Source organism: Dromiciops gliroides, chromosome 1 (genome assembly GCF_019393635.1).
Source record: "Dromiciops gliroides isolate mDroGli1 chromosome 1, mDroGli1.pri, whole genome shotgun sequence".
NCBI lineage: Eukaryota > Metazoa > Chordata > Mammalia > Microbiotheria > Microbiotheriidae > Dromiciops > Dromiciops gliroides.
Window position 1 is genome coordinate 248,277,646 of NC_057861.1, and position 22,133 is coordinate 248,299,778.

At 35.0% G+C, this 22,133-nt stretch overlaps 1 protein-coding gene across 1 annotated transcript in view; it reads right to left on the reverse strand.

Moving 5' to 3' along the window:
* Nucleotides 1-838: 838 nt before the first annotated feature.
* LOC122734609 (desmocollin-2-like) overlaps nucleotides 839-22,133 on the reverse strand; it is a 39,761-nt gene continuing 18,466 nt past the window's right edge. The window contains 13 exon segments of the mRNA XM_043975557.1: nucleotides 839-2,075; nucleotides 2,931-3,188; nucleotides 8,288-8,412; nucleotides 8,917-9,153; nucleotides 11,200-11,278; nucleotides 11,280-11,378; nucleotides 11,380-11,429; nucleotides 13,242-13,384; nucleotides 13,519-13,778; nucleotides 14,022-14,034; nucleotides 15,470-15,648; nucleotides 16,458-16,592; nucleotides 20,151-20,317. Of these exon segments, the coding sequence (XP_043831492.1) occupies nucleotides 1,878-2,075; nucleotides 2,931-3,188; nucleotides 8,288-8,412; nucleotides 8,917-9,153; nucleotides 11,200-11,278; nucleotides 11,280-11,378; nucleotides 11,380-11,429; nucleotides 13,242-13,384; nucleotides 13,519-13,778; nucleotides 14,022-14,034; nucleotides 15,470-15,648; nucleotides 16,458-16,592; nucleotides 20,151-20,317 (1,943 nt within the window). The 3' untranslated portion in view covers nucleotides 839-1,877.

Consider the following 22,133-nt stretch of genomic DNA (forward strand, 5'->3'; position numbering starts at 1 on the left):
ATTTGAACCATACTATTTCTTTTTTTTGGTGCTATTGTTTTTCCTTTTTTCTGTGATTCTTCTCCTATAACATGACTAATGCAGAAATATGTTTAATGTTATTGTACATATGTAACCTATATCAAATTACTTGCAGTCTTGGGGAGCGAGGGAGAGAGGGAAGGGAGGAAGAAAAATTTGAAACTAGAAATCTTATAAAAACAAATGTTGAAAACTATCTCTACATGTAACTGGAAAATAATAAAACACTTTTATAATTTTTTAAAAAATAAAATAACATACATTCCCCTTTGGTTTAAATTTAAGACCACCCACACTCTGACTCCAATCTGTCTTTCCAGCATCATATCACATTTTTTCTCTTCTACATCTACCATGTTTACACCAAACTGGTTGTTCCCTGTCTGATCTACTGTCCCCATTCTCCATGCATACTCATTTTTATTTGTTGGAATTCTTCAAGGTTCAGCTCAGGCAAACCTTTAACCATGATTGCTTCTTCAATAAGCCCAGCTGAAAGTGCTCTTTCTAGTCTAAAATTTTCTTAGAAAACTTTATTTTCATCTCTATTCTGTTGCTGTCACATTCTACCTTATATTCTAGGAATTTGGATGCATGTAATTATTCTGGTAGTGAACTGTCATTTTTTACCTTATTGCTTATCACAATGTTTTCTACAAGGTAGGCATCTAATAAACTGTTGGACTGAATTTTAAACTCTGTATACCCACATATTGGTTTTTGTCTCTCCATAAAAAAGTTGGTTCTCTTGAAAGCATAGAGTAATTTTATTTCTATAGTTTTAATGGAAATATTAAAGACTCTAAAAGACATAGAAAAACAGTCACCAGAGGCATTTGATACAAGTAAAATAACACATTTCCAAAAAAAAATCAAGAAAACATAGCTTAACATAAAATAAAGTTTTTAGGGAAAAGGGGGTGGGAATTTGGGGGAATACTTTTAGAAACTTTTGGTTCCTCTAGTCAATTTTAGCTATTTTAGGCTAAACATTTTAAATAAAGGAGAGAACATTTAGGATATATAGATTATATCAAAGAAAAAAACACTGCAAAAACAAAATTTCAAAAATATGCAACTACTTTAAAAATATATTTGAAATCTACATTTCCATGGCAGTCGAAAAATTAAATGTAGATCCAGTGATTATTATTTTTTATAGAGTAAGTCATCAGAAACCTGGACTCCATTAAATCATAAGTGATAATTTAGATGGAAAGTCCTTCAGCTGAGGCTTATCTATGCACTGCTCAAAATGGTTCTGTTAAACAAATTGTTATCAAGACTACAGAAAAGAAGAAACAGTTTTTAAGCATCCTCACAATTAACCAGTGCTGACACACATTTGATAAGCTAAGTGACTAAAGTAATGATTAAAAGGAGGGCCTCCAAAAAGAGCTTTACTAAAATTTGTAATTTTAAGTCCTTAACAATAATAAAACTGTAGTGCTTTAAAAAAATGGTACTTACTAAAGACTTACTAATTCAGAATGTTCTTCCATGAACTAACAAAATATGACCATATTTATAATAACCCTAGGGCAATCTTACAAATTGCCAAGTGCCTTTACTATTCACTAGTAAAGAATGCCAAGTTCATTCATTTTACTACCTGTGAATCTCCTCTAAGAAAGACAGGCAAGTTTTTGTTTTAAGTGTGACCATAGGGAAGTTTTTATGCTTAACTTAAGATATGAACACGCATTTTGGCAAAACAGCTTTTCACAAATAAAGAATAAAAACCTATAATATATTGCATTCAAGTTTTAAAATATCCCAGCTTTGAATTCTCCAAAAAATAAAAAAAAAAACAACTCCACTCCAAGTCCCAGTACTGAATTGTTATAGAAAGACAATTATCTCTTCATGCATGTTTCTGCTAGAGTCCTAAATTTGGGTTCCAAGTGATCTAAAAATTCAAGCCCTTCTTCATCATGGCGCTCACTGCAACACCCTACAGAACCAGCCGCAGAGCCTTTTCCTTCATAGTTGTATGTAAGGACATAGTCTTGAGCATGGGTCTGATCTTCATTCTGATTGCACAGTTGCACCTTCTGCACAAGGGAAAATGAAAAAAAAAACATTATTATTATTTTTTAGACACCTAAGCTTAGTAACATAAAATTATTTCTTTGATTTACCTTTCATTGTTTAATTTTTAATCAGAGTGTGTCCTCTAATGGATTCCTACATACAAAAAATGCACATGATTGGTCTATATAACATAATTATACTATAAAATCAGTCTTTAGCATGCTTCTAAATAATCATAAAGGAGGCGATATACATACATGCACATATACAAATTTTCTTGTTCAATAAAAGCTGACATAATATTTTAAAGTTTTCAGAAAACTTTATATATAATATCTCTTCTATGATTACTTGATAAATCACAACAAAGAAAAATAATTAACTAATATTGAGCTAATATCTGTGCTCATATCTTTTTTAATAGAGGTAAAAGTTACAAAATAGACTAAGTACTACATTTATCATGCTTGATTTCAAACTCTGTTTCCCCAAACTCTACACACTGGAATAATTTACAAAAAAAAGTTACAAATAGAAGTCAAGGATATAAATGGAATGAGTAAGTTACTATTAATGCTTTTCACTATATATATATATATGTATGTATGTATATATATATGTATATATATATATATATATATATATATATATATATATATATATATATATATATATATATATATATACACACACACACACATCAACCAAAATTCAAAGGAAGAAATGTAACTTCCCTGTGTAAAAGGCTAATAATTTTAAGGAAGTCATAAGCTAATTTTATATTACTGACTCATAAACCTACTGTTCATTATTTAAAGAATCATAACTTAGATGTATTCTATATTATCTTTTTTTTAAGAATGGGGAAGACTTACTTCACCAAGACGGGGTTGAGTAAAATTCTGCCATTCAGAATAATTGTATCTGCAATTGTCCACCTCAACTTGTCCTCCCCTACAAGGATCCAGGGTATGGTGTCTGCATGAATCCAGGGTTTGATGTCCTCCCTGACAGGATTCCAAAGTTTGATGCCCTCCTTTCATCATTTCAAAACACTCTTGCCCATTTTTTGCTCCTGATACCAGTGTGCAACCACTGCTCACATTCTGTGTAGTCAATCCATTTGTGCAATACTGAAGGAAAATAGAAGAGTTTTTGTTTGGGGTTTGGAAGAAAGTGAACAAAGATACATGGAAGAAAACCTGTCATTTAGATAATACTATTTTTTCTAATTTGTAAATGCTTAAATTTCCAGAAATAATTTCATTTCTGGAATTAGTGTCTAAAGAAATAAGATCACTAAAACAAGACACAGAGTTCAATTCAGCACACATTTATTAAGTTTTTAGTTGGTGTAAAGCATTGTGTTCATCAAGAATAGACACCCATTCTTGGGGCAGCTAGGTGGTGCAGTGGATAGAGCACCGGCCCTGGAGTCAGGAGGACCCGAGTTCAAATCCAGCCTCAGACACTTAACACTTACTAGCTGTGTGACCCTGGGCAAGTCACTTAACCCCAATTGCCTCACTAAAAAAACAAACAAACAAACAAAAGAATAGACACCCATTCTGCCCTGGCTCATGATGCCCCAAGTCTGAAAGGCATTTAAACACAGGTGTTATCTTGTCTGTCCCCCTCTTTGGGGGCATAAAAACCAATAATCACTGTATCCTGGAAAGATATTCTTTTTCTTAAAACCTTCAGAGAAGATTCTCGAGTTTCCCTTGATATTATTCCCAGGTCTCACCCCTCAGAATCAGTAGAGAGACATCTTAACATAAATTTCTCTTGCTATACTTGAAATCTTTTCACTTATTAATGCAGCAGATATAGAAGCATTCCTTGTCATTTCTCATAAAATGCCCCATAAAGATTTGGTTTTTGGTTTTTTATATAACCTATCACATTTTCCCTTATATTAAAAAGTTTTATGTGACTATCTCCCCACAACTAGTGAGTCTCTGGAGGTCAAGGCCAGTTTCTTCATTTTTATTATCTTCCTAGTACCTACTGGGAAGTTCCTTTCATAGAACAAGTACTTGTTGAATTTGACTGACCTCTTACTTTTAACTTTTGAAAAAAAAAACCCAAAACCAGAAGCAATGATTATGTAAACTCTAAATGTAAAGATGTACTATTGCAATTGAGAAAGTTCAAAATCAACTAGTAAAAGATGTAGTGTTTGTAATAGAGTAAGCACTGGCCCTAGAGTTAATAAGGAATATATGAATGAAAATGAATGAAAAAGCATGCATTAAATAATAATTGTATACAAAGAACTGTGCTAAGTGATGAGTCTTCAAACAGAAAATCAAGACAGTCCCTACTTTCATGGAAGATTTGGACTCAAGGCCTGCCTCTGACACATACTAGCTGTATGATCCAGATAAGTCACCTAACCTCTCAGCACTATAGGCAACTCAGACTAACTCAGAACAAATGATAATCTATCAGTGAGAGGAATTTCCACACCAAGAGTTCCTCACTGATGAAATCAGTTTTACACTAAAGTCCTGATAACAATTTTAGATAGTAGGATGACCAAAACCCTTCATGCTCTGACATTCTTTTTTTCCTCCTATTCATCAAAATATATTTAATAATTGAAAGTTAAGAGGGCATAATAGAATGTTAGACTTAGAATGAGTAAATTTAGGTACAAACTTAGCCTGTGGTACTTGTTAGCCTAGTGACTATGGGCATACCACAACTTCTTAGTTGCCTTGTCTATGAAATGAGAATGTCTGTAGTACCTACTAGACATGATAGCCATGCTCATATGAAGTAATTATGTAAAGCATTTTGCAAACCTTCAATTGCTATATAAAAGTCGGATATTATTGTTGTTAAACACATAGAAACCAAAATAAGCTACTGAATGTGTTTTACTATACATCCATTTGTTGTCCTCTGTCCAGTATCAACTACAAATGCTCTGAATATCATGGTGGGGTCTCACACAGAGTGCTTTGTAGTCCTTACCCCCAACCCACTTTGATGTTTCATTGCTATTTATGAAGTGATTTTGTCCATAATAATTCTCCTCCTCCATAATATTTTGCAAATGAGCATAAATTCTTTATCAATGTTACCCATGGCTGTTCTTTTTCTCTCAGTTTTGCAAAAAAAAAAAAAAAAACGAACTATCAGATGCCTGAGGTAGCTTCTTCCTGACTCTTCATCATGGTGACTGATTTGAACTTGTTAAACTTTAAAAATTATAATATAATCAATACCTGACTTTCATAATTTACCATTTTCCCAAGTCAATAAGAAGTCTAAATGGGTCATGTTAGAGTGGCTATCACTAAATTATTTTTTCATACTTTTCCCTTCTTACAACTTGGAATTAAATGTTTATCTTTGCTTGTCAATGACCTGATTAGATATAGTTTACTCTGAAATGACTCCTATATTATTAACTAGTTGCGGCCAAAGATAAGCTTCTTGGGAGGGTGAGTGAAGGACAATTGACAAGTGAGAGTAGGCAGAATTGTTCAATTACCATTTTGCATCTGTTTTTCTACCAAGAAGAATAGTCTTTGGATGGAATAAGGACACAACAAAAATGGCCAAGAGGAGAAGATAACCAAGTTGAGTGAGATAGGGAAGACTACATCTGATAACCATGTGTTCAAGTCACTTGATCTGGAAAAGGGTCAAAATTACTTTCAAAAAATAGAAGTAGCCTTTGACTTCAATTCTAGGCAAAATATAGGAAGAATAACTAGAGATATGATTAGCGAATATCTAAAACATTTTTTCTTTTTCTTCCAATGAGGGAAGAGAAGACAAATTTTTGATAATTAAAAAAAATTACAGAAAGAAAAGGAATTAGTGATCCTAAAGGGCAACACCGCCCACACCCCCCTGACTTGATTAAGAATATAACATGTTGTGTTAGCTTTTTCTCTTTCTTTATTTTTCTTCAACACATTGGACAGTTGGTTGGGTCTGAGACAGGAAAGGGATATATTTAGAAATAAAAGCCCTTTAAGAACAAAAGATATCCATACAATTTTAAGAAAGAAAACAAATACCCAGATTATTTTGAAATCTAAAAAAACTTATCCCACTGAACTAATAGTGTTATTAGACTGATAGAGCCGGGGAATGCTACAGCTTTGCTTACCTACATTTCAGCAAAACATTTAATAAGTCTTTGATGCTTTTCTTGTGAACAAATTTGGAGAAACATGGATTGAAAAAAAGCACAATTAAGTATATTTGGAACTGGCTGAATGCAAGAATGAAAAAGTAGCCATTAACGGTTTGATGAAAACTGGGAAAGAGTTCTACAGTAGGGCACTTCCATTTCTGTGCTGAGGCTTGTGCTACTTAAGATTTTTATCAATGATGAATATGAAAGTACACACAGGCATTCTTCTCACATTTATATAATGCACAAAGACTGAGAGAAATAGGTAATATACTAGATGACAGATACAGGAATCAAAAGGTCTTGACTAGCAAATTTGGGCCAAACCATTGATAGAGATGAATGTAAATTATACACTTGGTATAATGAACTTCAAAAGTATAAGCAGTTTCTGGGCACAAAAAGTTAATCTTTTAAAAAAAATATGGAGTTTTAAGTGGATTGAAAGCTCTGTAAATCAATGTGAGATTTCACCTAAAAATATTATTTCAGTCTTAGATCCCAGTAAGATAAGTATAGGATCCAGAAACAAAGAGGTGACTTGCCCTAGTAAGATGACATCTGGACAACAAATTCGAAGATGGACACTGAAAGTATGAAATATAAATTCATAGTTTTATAGTGAATCCTATTTTTATGTTGTTCTGTGTACATGGAAATGTTCTTTTTCTGTCTTTGTGTATTTAATTTCAAAATGAATAAAAAATAAATTAAAAAGGACATTGGTTAGCTGGATAAAATGCAAGGAAGGGCAACCAGCATAATAAAGGTTCTCAAACTAATGTTATATGATGATCAGTTCAAGGAAATGGAGATGTTTAAACCGGATTACAGAAGACTTAAGTAGTCTACCAGTCTTTACTTTAGTTAATTTCTTAATCCCAAACAATAGGTTATATCAAAAATTTCATCATCTTTCTGTGCCCACTTTTACATGTCACCAGGAACACTTTAAACCTTAACTACATAGAATATCTTGTGACATTCTCTACTTCATCATCCTTTGCAATATATGTAGCCAAGCTGTAATTATCTGAATGTTTACTCAGTAATCATGCAGCTATCATGGAGAGATCACCAAATGTCCCATGAAATGAAGTTTCTGGTTGCCTAAGGTTTACAGGATATAAATTACTTTGCCAACTCCTTTATTAGAAAGTATAGGGAGGGGGCAGCTAGGTGGCACAGTGGATAGAGCACCAGCCCTGGAGTCAGGAGTACCTGAGTTCAAATCCGGCCTCAGACACTTAACACTTACTAGCTGTGTGACCCTGGGCAAGTCACTTAACTCCAATTGCCTCACTAAAAAAATTTAAAATAAATTTAAAAAAAAGTATAGGGAGAATCTGTGAGTCCATAGTTGGGTCCACACACCAACCTTTTGAACTTAGTAGAACCTGACAGAGCTTGTACTCAATAACACAGTCTGTGAATAGTCTTCAAAGTTCCATGGTCACCTTAACACCACAAGGAAACATTGCAGGAGGGCCTTAAATAGTTAAATTGAATGTCTGAGGATTGTTTTATTATTAAGTAACACCATATTATGAAAAGTAAACATATTGTGAAGTGTAATGATTAGAATGATGCCACCTGCTGAAGACTTACTGTAGGAAAGCTCCACCATGAGGAGAAGGCCTCTGAGGGCATGGCCATGCAGCTTTTCTTTGACATCAGGAAGTGATGCCAAAGTCACTGTGCTTGTGGGAGGCTGGCTCTCTCGCTCTCTTTTGTCAGGACTCAGGTGGGGAAGGGAGCTAGAAATGTGCTCTCCCTTTAATAGATAGATGATCTAGGCCTTTCTCTCCCTCTTTACCAAATTCCTTATTCTCCTTAATAAATGCTTAAAAGTCTAACTCTTGCTAAAGCTTATATATTTATTGGCAACCACTCATTAGATATTTTAGACAGACTAGCTAGAATTTTAGCCCCTTACAGAAGACACCTAATGACATATTATTAGATGAATAATACCTCTTGGTTATCAATAGGACTTTCGTGTGGAAAAAAATAATACCAAATTAACCTTTGTAGCTAAATAATTGTTCTTAAAATATAAAGCCCACTTACTGCTGTGTTCATCTCCAGGGGCTTCGGTGTATTTGACACTATAAGGTTCTGCTGAGCCACATCTTCAGGGAAGGTTTTTTTTGTTTGGGAGGAACCAGCAGTTCCACAAACTAATGTAAATAGGATACCTAATGAAGAGAAAAGAACCACTTAGACAATCTGAGTCCATTATTTGCTTTAGCAATGTGACACACAGAAAACAAGAGTTAAAGCTATTAACTTAATTATGTTAATCCTAATGAATCAAATTTCACCTGATTCAGTCAGCTATTTATAAACCAGAATTTTTTCTCAAATTTATTCAGATTAACTTTGGGGAGAATATTTTTGTACATAAATAAAATCATTCCTTTCAAGAAAAAGATCTTGAAAACTTCTCCAAATCTGCTATATAAATAAATTCAAATCATAGGCAATTTTGCCCTGAATGACAAATGACGCTGTTCTCAGACTAAAGCCATGATATGTACTGTTTCATACTTTAAGTGAATACTCAGGAATTGGTTGGCTACAGAACTATATGTGGTTGCTGCATTATATGTACACTTGAAATAAAATGTTCATTTTCAGAATGACTTTACAATTATTTTTAGGGATATTTTGTACATTTAAGGTAAAGAAAAAATACTTACAAGACAGTAGTGCTGCACCCAGTATCATGGCAAGGATGGCCCACTTTCCAAGTCTTACATCATTTGCACCATGAATTGGAGCCGTACGACTTGTACATTCACTTGGAACAACACAATTACATAAATTAACATTCACTGTGTTGGTTTTAGATAGTCCAAGTCTATCTCTCACTGTAATAGGTATCTCATATAACCCAAATGCAGGATCATTGCGGAAGGATATGCGTGTAGCAGTATCTGAAAGAAAATAAAAGGCAGTATTTCTTATAAATCATTCAGATAAACATCTGTACTTCTCTCAGGAACTCTCATCAACTACTATAATGATATTTCAAATGACATGATGCCAAATACAAGTGTTGGGATGTGAAAAGAAGATAAAAGGATCCAGGACGGAATCACAGAATTTCCAAGTTAGAAGGGAACTCATTGTCCTACTGGTACAATCTATGCCTGAAAAAAAGAATTCCGTCTACAACATATCTAACAAGTGGTCACATGGCCTTTGCCTGAAAACCTTCAAAGAGCAGCTATCTTCAGAGGCAGTAATTTCCCAAGGTATAACCCTTTTTTTTCTTATATCAAGACTATACTTTTCTGTAACTTCTATCCTTTGCTCTTCATTCTGCAGCCAAAAGAATAAATTTAAAACTTCTCCCCACAGAACCACCCCTAAAATGCTTTAAAATAGCTATAATATCCCCCAGTTTTAATTTTAATATCCTTTAGTTCCTTTAGAAGCTGAATATATGGTAGGAATTTGAAATTCTGTCTTAATCTACTTATTATATACATCATCATTAGTAATGATAATAGTAATAGCATTTATAGAGTAACTTTAAAGTTTGCAAAGCTCTTCACATATATTAAGTCACATGATCTTTACAACAACTCTGTAAGATAGGTGCCATTATTATCCCCATTTTACATACAAACGAGGAAACTGAGGCAAACATATTACTTGCCCAGGTTTACACAGGTAGTAAACATCTAAGTGAAGATTTGAACTCTGTTCTGTCTTACTGCAGGCCTGGTGCACTATCCACTGCACACTTAGCTCCCTAGCCTTGATATAACCAAGAAAATAAATTTGACATCTATACATCTATATATGCTGGGGCATTTAGTGCTGAAATATTTAAATTTCCTAATTTATAAGTTCCTTTGATTCAGTTCAATTCAACAAACAGTTATTAAGTACTGACTATGTGAATGACAGTTCAGTGGAGAGAACCAGCTTTGGTATCAGGAAGACCTGGGATTCGAGTCTGCCCTCTGACACATATTAGTTGAGTGACCCTAGGCAAGTCACTTCACACCTCAGTGCCCAAACAACTCTCTATTACTTTAACTGTAGAACAGCTAATGATCTACATGATTAGAGGGAGTTTCCTCCTTACAAGTACCTCTAAAACAATAAAATGATGGGACCATATCAAAAATTGTGGATGATACAAAGACAAAAACAACCTTGCCCTCCAGGATTTGCTAGTAGGTGAATACATCATATACATAGCTAAATAAATGCAAAATAATCTGAGAGTGAAGAAAGCATAACAAATGAGAGGGGACAAAGAGAGGTTTCACTTAGGGTGTAGCATCTGGGTTGAGCCTTGAAACCTGGTAAGGATTCTAAGAAAAGGATGTGAGGAAAGAAGGACCACATTCTAAACATACAGGACAGTCTGTCCAGAAGATGTCCAGATGAAGGATTTTAAATACTAAGTTTAGTAAGTTATATTTTATTCTAGAAACAATAGGAAATAATATAATAAAAAATGGCTTGGTTAGACCTGGGTTTTAGGATGATTATTTTGTTCGGACCAGGATGATTCAAGGAGAAGTGACTGAAATCCTCAGGGATTCTTGAAATGGGCTAAAGAGGATAGCACCTCAGAACAAGTGAAAATGTTGCCTAATCACCACTATAAATTTTATGAGTATCTTGTCCTTGTACTGCAAACAAGAAGTCAAAATGGGCAATGATATCAAGATTTAGTTACAGCTAAGTGGACAGGTGAATGGAACACTGGACCTGGATTTAGGAAGACCCTAAGTTAGACCATTTAAAAGCTGTGTTACTTAACATATCTACTTCAATTTTTTCATATGTAAAATGGAGATAATAATAGTACCCAACTCCCAGGGATTTTTTGTTAAGGCTAAAATAAGATAATATTTGTAAAGAGCTTTGCAAACATTAAAGCACTACATAAATGCTACCTATTTTGATTATGTCCATGGAATAAAGTCTTTTAAAAGAAATCATTTATGGATACGTACCATTGATTCTGCTAAGTCTCCACATTGCATCACCAACCCGTTCAGAATTGCTTGGCAAGGTGAATTCAAAGGGTGGACCCATTGATAGGTTCATCAGGATCCACAGCGACAATCTCTGCTGAGCCCATCTGCGTTTTGCAGATTGTTACTTCTGTTCGAACTATGGATGGACCGTTATCCATTCACATCATCAAGGACAATTCTCAGGGTACCAGTACATGTTCTGTCATCTAGAATACATTAATAATAGTAACAATAATGATGATAACATATTAGCAGCTGACATTTATTAAGCACTTTAAAGTTCACAAGGGTATTCCATATATTGTCTTATCTGATTAAAATATAATGTATCTTTTAGCATTTAGTGATTTCCTGGTGAACAAATCCAATTAACATATTTAAGAACTTACTATGTACAAGAAAATACAGTGTTATTTGCTAATGGAAGATATAAAGCCTCTGTCACAGTCTTTTCCTTCAGAGGCATTACAAAATAGAAATGATCACTATCAATGAATTGAACAATCAATAATTCCCATAGGAATTTGGAGAAGGGTACAACTTTTTCTGGCTGGGGGTGGACAAAGAAGAGTTTACAGAAGTTTGAGCTAGGTAAGGAAGGATGGGTCATCAAAGCTAGAGATCTGAAGTGGCAAAACACATGGTCCATAAGCCATATGTGACGCAAACAGCCAAGTGTAGCCCAAACCAAATTAAAATATAACTGGAAAATATTTAACAGAATAAATAAAAATTCAATAAAACATAGACAACATTACATTTTAAGCTAAGTCGATACACAGCCCACAGGGATCCTTATGTATGGAATGATGGCCCCTGTTTTCTTTTCTTTTCTTTTTTTTGGTGAGGCAATGGGGGTTAAGTGACTTGCCCAGGGTCACACAGCTAGTAAGTGTAAAGTGTCTGAGACAGGATTTGAACTCAAGTACACTGAATCCAGGGCCAGTGCTTTATCCACTGTGCCACCTAGGCTGCCCCTGGCCCTGTTTCTATTTGAGTTTAACACCACTGTTATAGATCATTTCCAGTGGGTAAAGCAGCATGAGCATATTCAAGAACCAAGCAAACCAAAACAAGGAATGCAGTTTGATCAGTTGAATAATTGAAAAAAAAAAACTTATAAAAAGGGAGAGGAAGGGACTTAATGACCAGCTAAGTGCCCTGAACTTTACCATGTAGATAAAAAGCAACCTGATCAAAGCAGTTTTAAGAAGATTAGTTCTAACAGTAGGATACAGGATGGATTAAATGGCAGGGAGGAAACCTGGGAAGACCTGTGTGACCTTAGACAAGTTACTTCCTTCCTTAATTTCTTCCTCTGTTAAATTCATTGGACTAGATAATCTTTAAGTTTCCTTCTAGGTCTAAAGATATGATTTCTGACATTACTTTCAGTTCCAATTTTATGATCTAAGATTATTTCCATATCCTTTCAGCCTATTATTAGTAGACTAGCAATGACAAAAACCTTGATTACCTACTCCCCACCCTCCAGCCTGCCAAATATACAAGTCCTTTTTTGTTTTGTTTTGTTTTGTTTTTAGTGAGGTAATTGGGGGTTAAGTGACTTGCCCAGGGTCACACAGCTAGTAAGTGTTAAGTGTCTGAGGCCGGATTTGAACCCAGGTACTCCTGACTCCAGGGCCAGTGCTCTAGCCACTGTGCCACCTAGCTGCCCCTATACAAGTCCTTTTGTGACTTATTTTGCTCTTGAAGGCTGCCCTTAATACAGGATGTCTCAAAAGTCTTGGTACTGTTTCAAGCTAGTAAAGCACCAAGATTTTTGAGACACTGTATTTCTTTTAGGACATGGTACAAGGTTTATTAATATTAAACATTCAATTACAAGTGTACACAAATCATTAACCTATTATAGGAATATTTTTCTATTACCCCAGGGAGGGAATGGGGGGGAAGTAGGACATTGAAGAGGCAAAGTATTGATAACATGTACCAATTTCTTCTGTTCTCTTTCCTGGACTATTTTGTTTTTAGGGGGAGAAAATTAATATTCTTACCTCTGTCTGTTGCCCGTACTGTAATATTATATAAACCGTGTCTGAAGGTATTTGACTCTCTATCTAAACGTCTAAGAATTTTGATAGAACCTGATGTTTCATCAATTGTGAACAATCCTTGTGGATCATTTACTGCTTTATACCTGTTAATAAGGAATGAAATTCAAAATCTTACAAAATGTCAAAAACATTACAAAGTAACTGTGATATAAATAACATTTTCTAATTTAAGAAATAAAATAAATGTATAATTATTTCAATATAAACTTATCGATACCTTATGCCACTATTACTTCTAGTGTCTGGGTCATAGGCTTTATAACCATTGACCTGTGTCCCGAGTGCTATGTTTTCTTTCACATTAACAGTCTGCACTTGAGGGCTGCATTCAGGCCCTTCATCTTGGTCTTTAACATTAACAGTAACTGTAGTCGTGCTTATGACTGGTGTCTTCGAACCACCAGATCCAGAAAAAGGAGCCTGATTTGTTACACCAATTTGAAGGACCACCTGGCGTGCTTCCTCATAATTCAGACCCTGTAAAATCAAAGCAATTAAATCAGTCAATTCTATGCAAGCTCAGCCACTTATTTGTCAAAATGCTCAAGCTGCTATTTGTCAATGTCAGTTACCAGTTTAGAAGATCAAGTGATTTTTGAGCTATGTAAATGCTGGTATATTCTCCCAAATTTCCTTTGTCACATCAAGGGAATAAGGAGTAGTGATATCAAATAATAAAGAATGCTCTCCCTTTTTTCTCTCCTATTTCAACCACAATACTTTGGGTTTCAACCTCCATTAAGCATTGCCAAATATGGTCCAAGGGTTTGATTTATCATCCTGGTCCTCATGCTCAGCTGGTGGCAAGAACAAGCCACAGTTTCTGATCATAAACAATTTTCAAGAAACTAGAGAAGCTACATGATTTTATCATAGATGCAGAGCTGTAAAGAACTTTTAGAGAATACATAATCTAAACTCTTGATTTTACAGACAAGAAAACTGAGGTCCCCCGGAATATTGTGACTTGTCCTAGGTCATTTATGTAGTAATAAGTAGCAAAGTTGATGCTTAAGCTTAAAACTGTTGACTCCAAATCCCATGCTCTTTCCGCTACAGTATTGTTCCTAGACTCCACAAGAACACATTCCTTAGGGGAAAAAAGCAAGTATCAGGTGTTTATGTCTTCACTGAGGTTGAGAATAAAAAACTCATCTACAAATTGTATGTGCTAATATGAGCCTATATAAAGGGGGCCACAACATTTCTTCCCTAAACTTTCATGGAATGTGAGTAACAGGCTCATGGAATCCTATCTGAGGTGAAGAGGTGACAGGGAACTTCCCTTAAAAGGTAGAGGTCAGCCCAGGTAAATTTTCCTTAGGTTATGGAGACTACCCTATTCTTCATTGGGGAAGTCTGCCTTCTGATCTAGCAAAAGGTTCCTCGTGATGGAAGAGAACCAACGTTTCCTTTTACTTTGGGAAGTTACTTAAAACTCACATTTCAGAAAAGCTTTTTTAAATGTTAGAAGTCATACAAAATGGAATCAATATTCCAGATCAAATTCCTTTATACTTTGTCCCCCACCAAAGCACATCTGATGTACTGTGTTCCATTCTTGATGTAGTAGTTTAAGCAGGATTTTGACAAAATAGCTAGGAATAAGCACTGGTGAGGATAGCCAGGGTGATGAGGGGACTCTAAATCATGTCATATGAAAAAATTGATTATAAACATTTAGGCTTCTAGCCTAAATAAAAGATTTGAGGCAGACTTTTCTTCAACCATGTAAGGCTATCATGTGGAAGAGGGATCAACCATATAGTTCCAGAGATTTAAAACAAGAATTAATAAATGTAAAATTGCAAGGAGTCATATTTGCCATAACTGGTTTTTTAAACTTTCTAACAATCAAGACCATTAAAATGGAATAATCTGTTCTATGAAGTACTAAAATCCCCATTTTTGGAAGTGTTCAAGCAATGGTTAAATGACACTTTGTCAGAGTTCTAGAGATGAAAACTGTACTTCTTGAGAGGTTGTGAACTTCATTGTTCTAGCATCTCCTTCTAGGTCTGAAATTCTATGATTCAAACATAATAATTTTATTCTTTATATGAACATTTTTCTCCTATAGCTATCAAAAATGAATCTTTAATTTGCACTAGATATATTTTTTTCTTCTCAAAATGAATTCTTTTTTTTTTTAACCTTCTTACCTTAACACACAGAGAACTCCTTCATTGGTTTTGGGGTCTGTCACAATGTGGAAATTTCCATTTTCATTACCCCTTAAAATGGTATAATTAGCCCTCCAATTAGGAGTGTTAATCAAATCTTTATCTTCTACAGTTAATCGAAGTATTTCCACATTTTTTTTATTTTCTTCTACTTCTGTCACATACTGACAAAAGAAAACATTTTATTACTAAATATTACTATAGAAAGATACTATCAATAAAGGAAGTCAAAAGGATTTTTCCCAATTCCCAAATCTCTCTTTCTCTCTCATATAAAACATGAGTCAAACCATGGTCCATATCCCTGAGTTACAGGCTAGAAGCTTTGCTAATCCTAGTCTTACATGTTAGAAAAAAGGTAGGTAGAGAGATATTATGGTCTCAAGGGGGCAAGATTAGCTTCTCATCAAAACCTATCTCTTCCTAGACCTATGCATAAGACACAAAGTTATTTTTTTTTCCAGATGCTTTGCTTTATGATAAGCAGAAATGAACTGAAAAAAATACTAGATGGAAAAGACAATAAATGAAGGGGGAAAGACATGGAAAGACAACCCAAAAGAAAAATTTGTCCAGGACTAGCCCTGTTTGAAACTGAAATTGTGTTAAATTTAATTATGATGGAGAAATAACTCAAGTTGTAATCCAAATGGCAACTTAACTCTTACTAATCGTTACCAAAGGGGCAGCTAGGTGGCATAGTAGATAAAGCACTGGCATTGGATTCAGGAGCACCTGAGTTCAAATCCGGCCTCAGACACTTGACACTAGCTGTGTGACCCTGGGCAAATCACTTAACCCCCATTGCCCCACAAAAACCACAACCGAATTATTACCCAAGTTTGTGAATATTTTCCTATGTTAAATCTTGTATTATATTAGACAGTATGACTCAAATTGGGTTGTAGTAGTATTTAACAATGGCATTAAACATTTGTTTAAGAGGTTATATTTGAGAAAGACATGCCCTTACAGAGTTTCTTGTAAACATCGGCAAGTTGTCGTTCACATCTCCAACTGAAATGATGCAAGTTGTCTTACTGGACAGACCAAAATACTGACCATTCATATCTTGTACTTTTAGTGTCAATTTGTATTTGTCTACAACCTGAAAATAAAGTAAAGTGTTTATTACTGGGGTAAAAAAGGATCACTCTATATACATTAAATATCCAATTTTCCCACTACATGATTAATTATCATTATTACCATTATAATACAAATTTGAGTATGCTTTTTAGTTTTCTGAGGTTCATACACTATCTCATTTGATTCTCCCCACAACTTTATAATATAAATGAAGCAGGCATTTTTATGCCTTTGAGATCCTTTACCAGGGACAGCTAGGTGGTGCAGCGGATAAAGCACCAGCCTTAGATTCAGGAGGACCCGAGTTCAAATATGACCTCAGACACTTGATTCCTATTAGCTGTGTGACCCTGGACAAGTTACTTAACCCTCATTAACCTGCAAAAAAAAAAATGTATTGGAGATAGGTATCTCAGAGAACCTCACCTCTCTGCCATGCCTTCTCCCCATGAGAAGTCCAAGGACTTCTCTCTTGGTTTCCTTTCCCTAACACCTAAATAAAATATTATTTTATTCTAATTGGAAAAAAGAAATCCTTTCCCTCTAATTTCTCTATTTCTGATGATGGTGCCTCTATTCTTGCCATTACCCAGATTCAAAACATCAGTCACCTTTAAGGCTCCCATTGAATTCAAAGGACACTTTTATCCTTCCATTAAATCAAATGTAAATTATTCTACTTCTACCTTTAAGATATTTCTTGGATCCTTCCTCATCTTTCTACTTCCTTTGAGAACATACCATACCTTTATCCCTTTTTTGTCATATCATAAAAATATCATAAGTGATTTTTTGTCAACCTAAACTCTATCTTTTCCAATTCATTTTTTATTCTGTTGGTCAAATAATCTTTCCAATGCCCCTGTTCTAATCATGTCACTCCCCTAGTCAAAATAAATCAGTGATGACTCCCTTTGGGAATATGAACCCCTTTTTCTGTCATTCAATACACTCTACAACCTGAATCCATCTTCTCAAAAATGTAGGAAGAATGGGATACACAAGTAACAAGTAACTGGGATGCTTTCAGAATGCCAGGAGTTTCAGAAAAAGGTAAAGAAACGGCAGCTAACTGTACTAACACTTGTGCCAAGATATCTAGAGCAGCCAGAAAATGCGAAGGAGATTAGCATATCTTAGCACTAATATGCCAAAATATGGTTATGGGGAAGAGTGTGGCAGGAACAAGTATGGTAGGAAGAATGAAGTTGGAACAATGTAGTTACAGTGCTCATGTTTTTTCTCCCTTTGTGTTTTCATTGTGGTAAGTGGTGGTGTGCATTTTTTCAGCATCATAATTCATGCTGCTTCAGTGCCATTACATAATCCTGAATTGGAGGAGTCAGTCAATAATTAAGCACCTAATATGTGCCAGACACTGTGTTAAGCACTGGAAGCAAGCAATGATGAAAGCTGTGCTTAGATCAAGCCCAGAATTACCCCTTTGAATTTTACCAGCTGAGCTTACTCACAATTTCCCATTCCCAGAGAAGGACATTTAGTCCCAAGCAAATAGTATCTCCAAATGGTCTATTCATTTTCCCACCTTCTCATCCTGCCCTTTTCAGTTTCCATGCTTTCACTTATGCCATCCGCCATGCCTGGATCTCCATCTCCTCTTCAAACCATCCTTTTGAAATTTCTCTCTTCTTTTAAGGCTAAACTTGAACTTCAAGGCCACCTTTTCCTTATCCTCCCCCATCAAATAAAAATGATCTTTCCTTCCTCAATTCTCCTCATAACACTGTCTGGATGCTGCCACCACACTAAAATCCTCCTTTTGTATATCATTTATTTGTACACATCTTATGCTACCTATTAGACTGTAAGCTCTTTAAAGATAAGGCACATTGTCTTAATTCTTCGTATCTCCAGCACCTAGTGTAATATCTCTAGAAGTAGTTACTTAGAAAATGTTTGTTGAGTTTGACTTCCCATTTTACATATTAAGAAACTGACTTTCTGAGAGACTGCTTTTATCAAGTCCACAGTAAAAACAAAATCTTAGTAAGACTTTCCATTGTACAATGAAAGAGATCCCAGATTTCCAAGTTCTGCTTCACCTAACTAATTAAAAGTAAATTGTGTTGTGTTTGGGGAAAAAAATAAAGCAAAAGAAGTGAGGAGACCTTTGTCCTAACTAGCTATGTGACACTATACAAGGCATTCATCCTTCTTAAACATGTTTTTTAATTTGTAAAATGAAGATTTTAATGTCTGAATTATGCTACTTAAGATTACTGACTTCATCAGGTAAGAACTTGTATGGGTAAACACCCTCCCCAAATTAATCTTCTACCTAAAATGCCTTTCTTCCCACAACAACCTCTCCTTTCCTTAATTAAATTAACTCTTACAATTCCATGTCTTCTACAAAGATTTTCTTTACTAACTGGAATAAGAGTAGCATTTCTTTCCTTATCCCGATCCTTACTAAACTCATACAACTTACACATAGCAACCCTTTCCATCACCACACCATCAGATATACATATTTGAAAAAGACATGACCTATTTATATTTTTTCTAGAATCTGAAGTCTCAAACCAAAAGCATTTACAGAATGGAGCGTGTTGCTAATAGGCATATGTATTGGCTAAGAAGGTTAAAATAAACAGTTTATTGGAATTGTGAAAATCAAGGCTAAAGAAGGAAGCTGAAATGTGTGTTCTAATATCATCTTAACAAATCCTCAGGTATTGGAGAAATTCCAAGGGTTGAAGAAAGATAGAGAGCAACAGAGGGAAAAAATAAACATCAGTGTTAGGAAATCACTGAAAAGGGTTTTTGTTTTGTTTTGTTTTGAAGTATATTGAACATGTCATGAAACTAATTTCACCTCTCCTGGATGAGAGGCAGTATTACATAGTGGACTGGGCACTGGGTTTGTCAGGATAACCTAGGTTCAAATCCTCCTTCACATATGAGCTGTGTGACCCTGGGCAAATCATTTAACCTTTCAGTCCCTCCATTTCTTCATCTATAAAATGAAGCATTAAACTCAATGGCCTCTAAAGCTTCCTTCTGGTTCTAAATTGATGACTGCTTTTTTGTTGTTGTTGTTGTTGTTGTTGTTGTTGAGATTTTGTTTTTAACACAAAAGAATCTTTTCAATGGGAAAGACGTCTCTGATTTTAAAATAGAAATCAATGATAAAGTGGGTTTTGCTTATAATGACTTTTTCTGAAATATATCTATTTCATAGAGCAAAAAAGCAAGTGATTTATAAAACATATAGCTTGTGACTCATGAAGCATATTTGTATTCTTGTATTCGCATCAGTTTTCCTTGACTTTTAGAAAATGATATTTCTTGTCATAATTTGTACATATTGTAGAATAACTGATCCCAAAAAAATTTAAACCTTTAAAAAATAGCTATTAGTATCTTAAAAGGATTCACAGCTTGGGTTCACAAATTCTGCTAATACAATTTTTACAATTTTAAAGAATTTGCTAGTACAGTTTAAATTTTAAATTACTCAAATTCAAGGTAAATATTCCTAATACATATTTAACACCAAACAAGTTCTGAGTGTCTGCTCTTGGGGCACTTAGTCTTGTAATATTTAAGTTACCTCTCTGTCACACCGAGATGATGTTGTGGTGATAACACCTGTGACTGGGTGTATAGAAAATAATGTAGGTGATGGTGGCTGCTGCTCTATAATGGTATACTTCAGACGAGTATGCATCGTGTCAGGTTCATCAGCATCTGTGGCGCAGACTTGACCTACTGTTGTACCTACAAATTGAAAAGGCATCTTTAATACATATATACTTTACATGTTTCCATGGTGCAGTGCAAAAACTACTCAACCTTGGAGTGAGACAACTAGGTGGCAAAGTACACTGAGTGTTATACCTGATGACAGGAAAACCTGAGTTCAAATTTAGCCTCTGACACTTACTAGCTGTGTGGCCTTGGGTTAGTCACTTAATCTCTGTCTCCTTCAGTATCCTCATATATAAAATACAGAAAATAATAGCACTCACCTCTCAGGGTTGTTGTGAGGATAATAGGAAAATGTTTGTAAAGTACTTTGCTTTACAAAGAGCTGTGTAAATGCTTGTTGTTGGGTTTTTAAAAATTTTATTATTGTTATAGTAGACTAAGGTAGTAAATCCTATCTCTGACACTTATTGCTTATGTCACAATATGTGAACTATGCAATTTCTAAAAGCCTCAGTTTCCTCATCAAGAAAATGAGGATAATAACCATACTATTTATTTACTTCTGTTATTGGGAAATTCATTTGAAATAATGTGTTGTAATCCATTCTGCAAATCTTAAAATGCCCTATAAGTAGCAATTATTATTACTCATTTATCTTCATACCTAAGTGGAGGAAGAAGCAGAATAGAAAGAGAACCCATCCTGCAGTTAGAAGACCTATAATCAATTCCTGACTCTGTCACTGGCTTACTGAGTAACCGCGGGCAAGTCACTACTACTAAGGGCCCCAATTTACCTATCTGTAAAATGAAAGAATTGGGCAAAATGGAATGTTTCCTGAAGTTCTAATGTTCTATGATTCTCTGAAGAGGAAGTATGACAAATCAGATAGAGGACCGGATGTATAATCAAGCTGGACATTCATATTGTACCTCCATTTATTAACATGAGGCAAGTCACAACTTCATGGCTCAAAAGAGATTATGTATATAAAGCATAGTGCAAACATGTCAAATATTACTACTACTTTTTTATCAATGATTGTCAAATTTACATCTCCAGGTCTGACCCCTTATTCAAACTTCAGGCCCCAAACTTAATGCACATTTTCACTCATGCGTCCCTCTATTACTTCAAACTAACATTTGACACTTTTTTTCAACTTTCCTCCCAAACTGGCTTCTCTTACCAAATTTCCTTTCTTTATAAAAAGCACCATTGTACTTCTATTCATCCAGGCATAAAACTTTGGCATTTTGGGGGGCTCACATGCTTTCTTGTCTATACATTATAGAATCTCGTTCTTTCTTCAAGACTCAGCTCATGAATGACCATTTCTATGAAGCTTTTCCCCTTCCCTCTTCTTGTATGTGCTTCCTTCCTTAAGTAATTTGTATTGAACTACATTATATGTTTCATTTGTGAGAAAATAATGGGATTTGGCAGGTACCCAAAGGCCCCACCTGAGATTAATTTAGAACTGATTGAATTAAGTGAGACTGATTGAGAGTGATTGACTTTGCTGATTAACCTACTTAAAGGTAATTCAATTAAAGCCACACCTGGCTGACTCCCAAAAGGGAGTGTTCTCAGAGGCTGTGGACTATGACATCAACACAAGACTACCCTCAAGTCCAGTGAGCCAGTGGGTTTGGATGACACTGACCCATCAGCTAGAAGCAGTGTGTAAGGACCACCTCTCCTCTGGACCTATAAAAAGCTTCCACACTCAGTTTGCTAGAGCAGTATGTGACTGAAGCAGGCTCATAGTGGAGGACTTGAGGAACAACCAGACCAGGCTGGAACTCTAGGCTAGATAGGCCTTTTCTTAACTTTCTGAACTCCATGTATTCTCTTTTTACTAGTACCTGGTATGCTTTAATA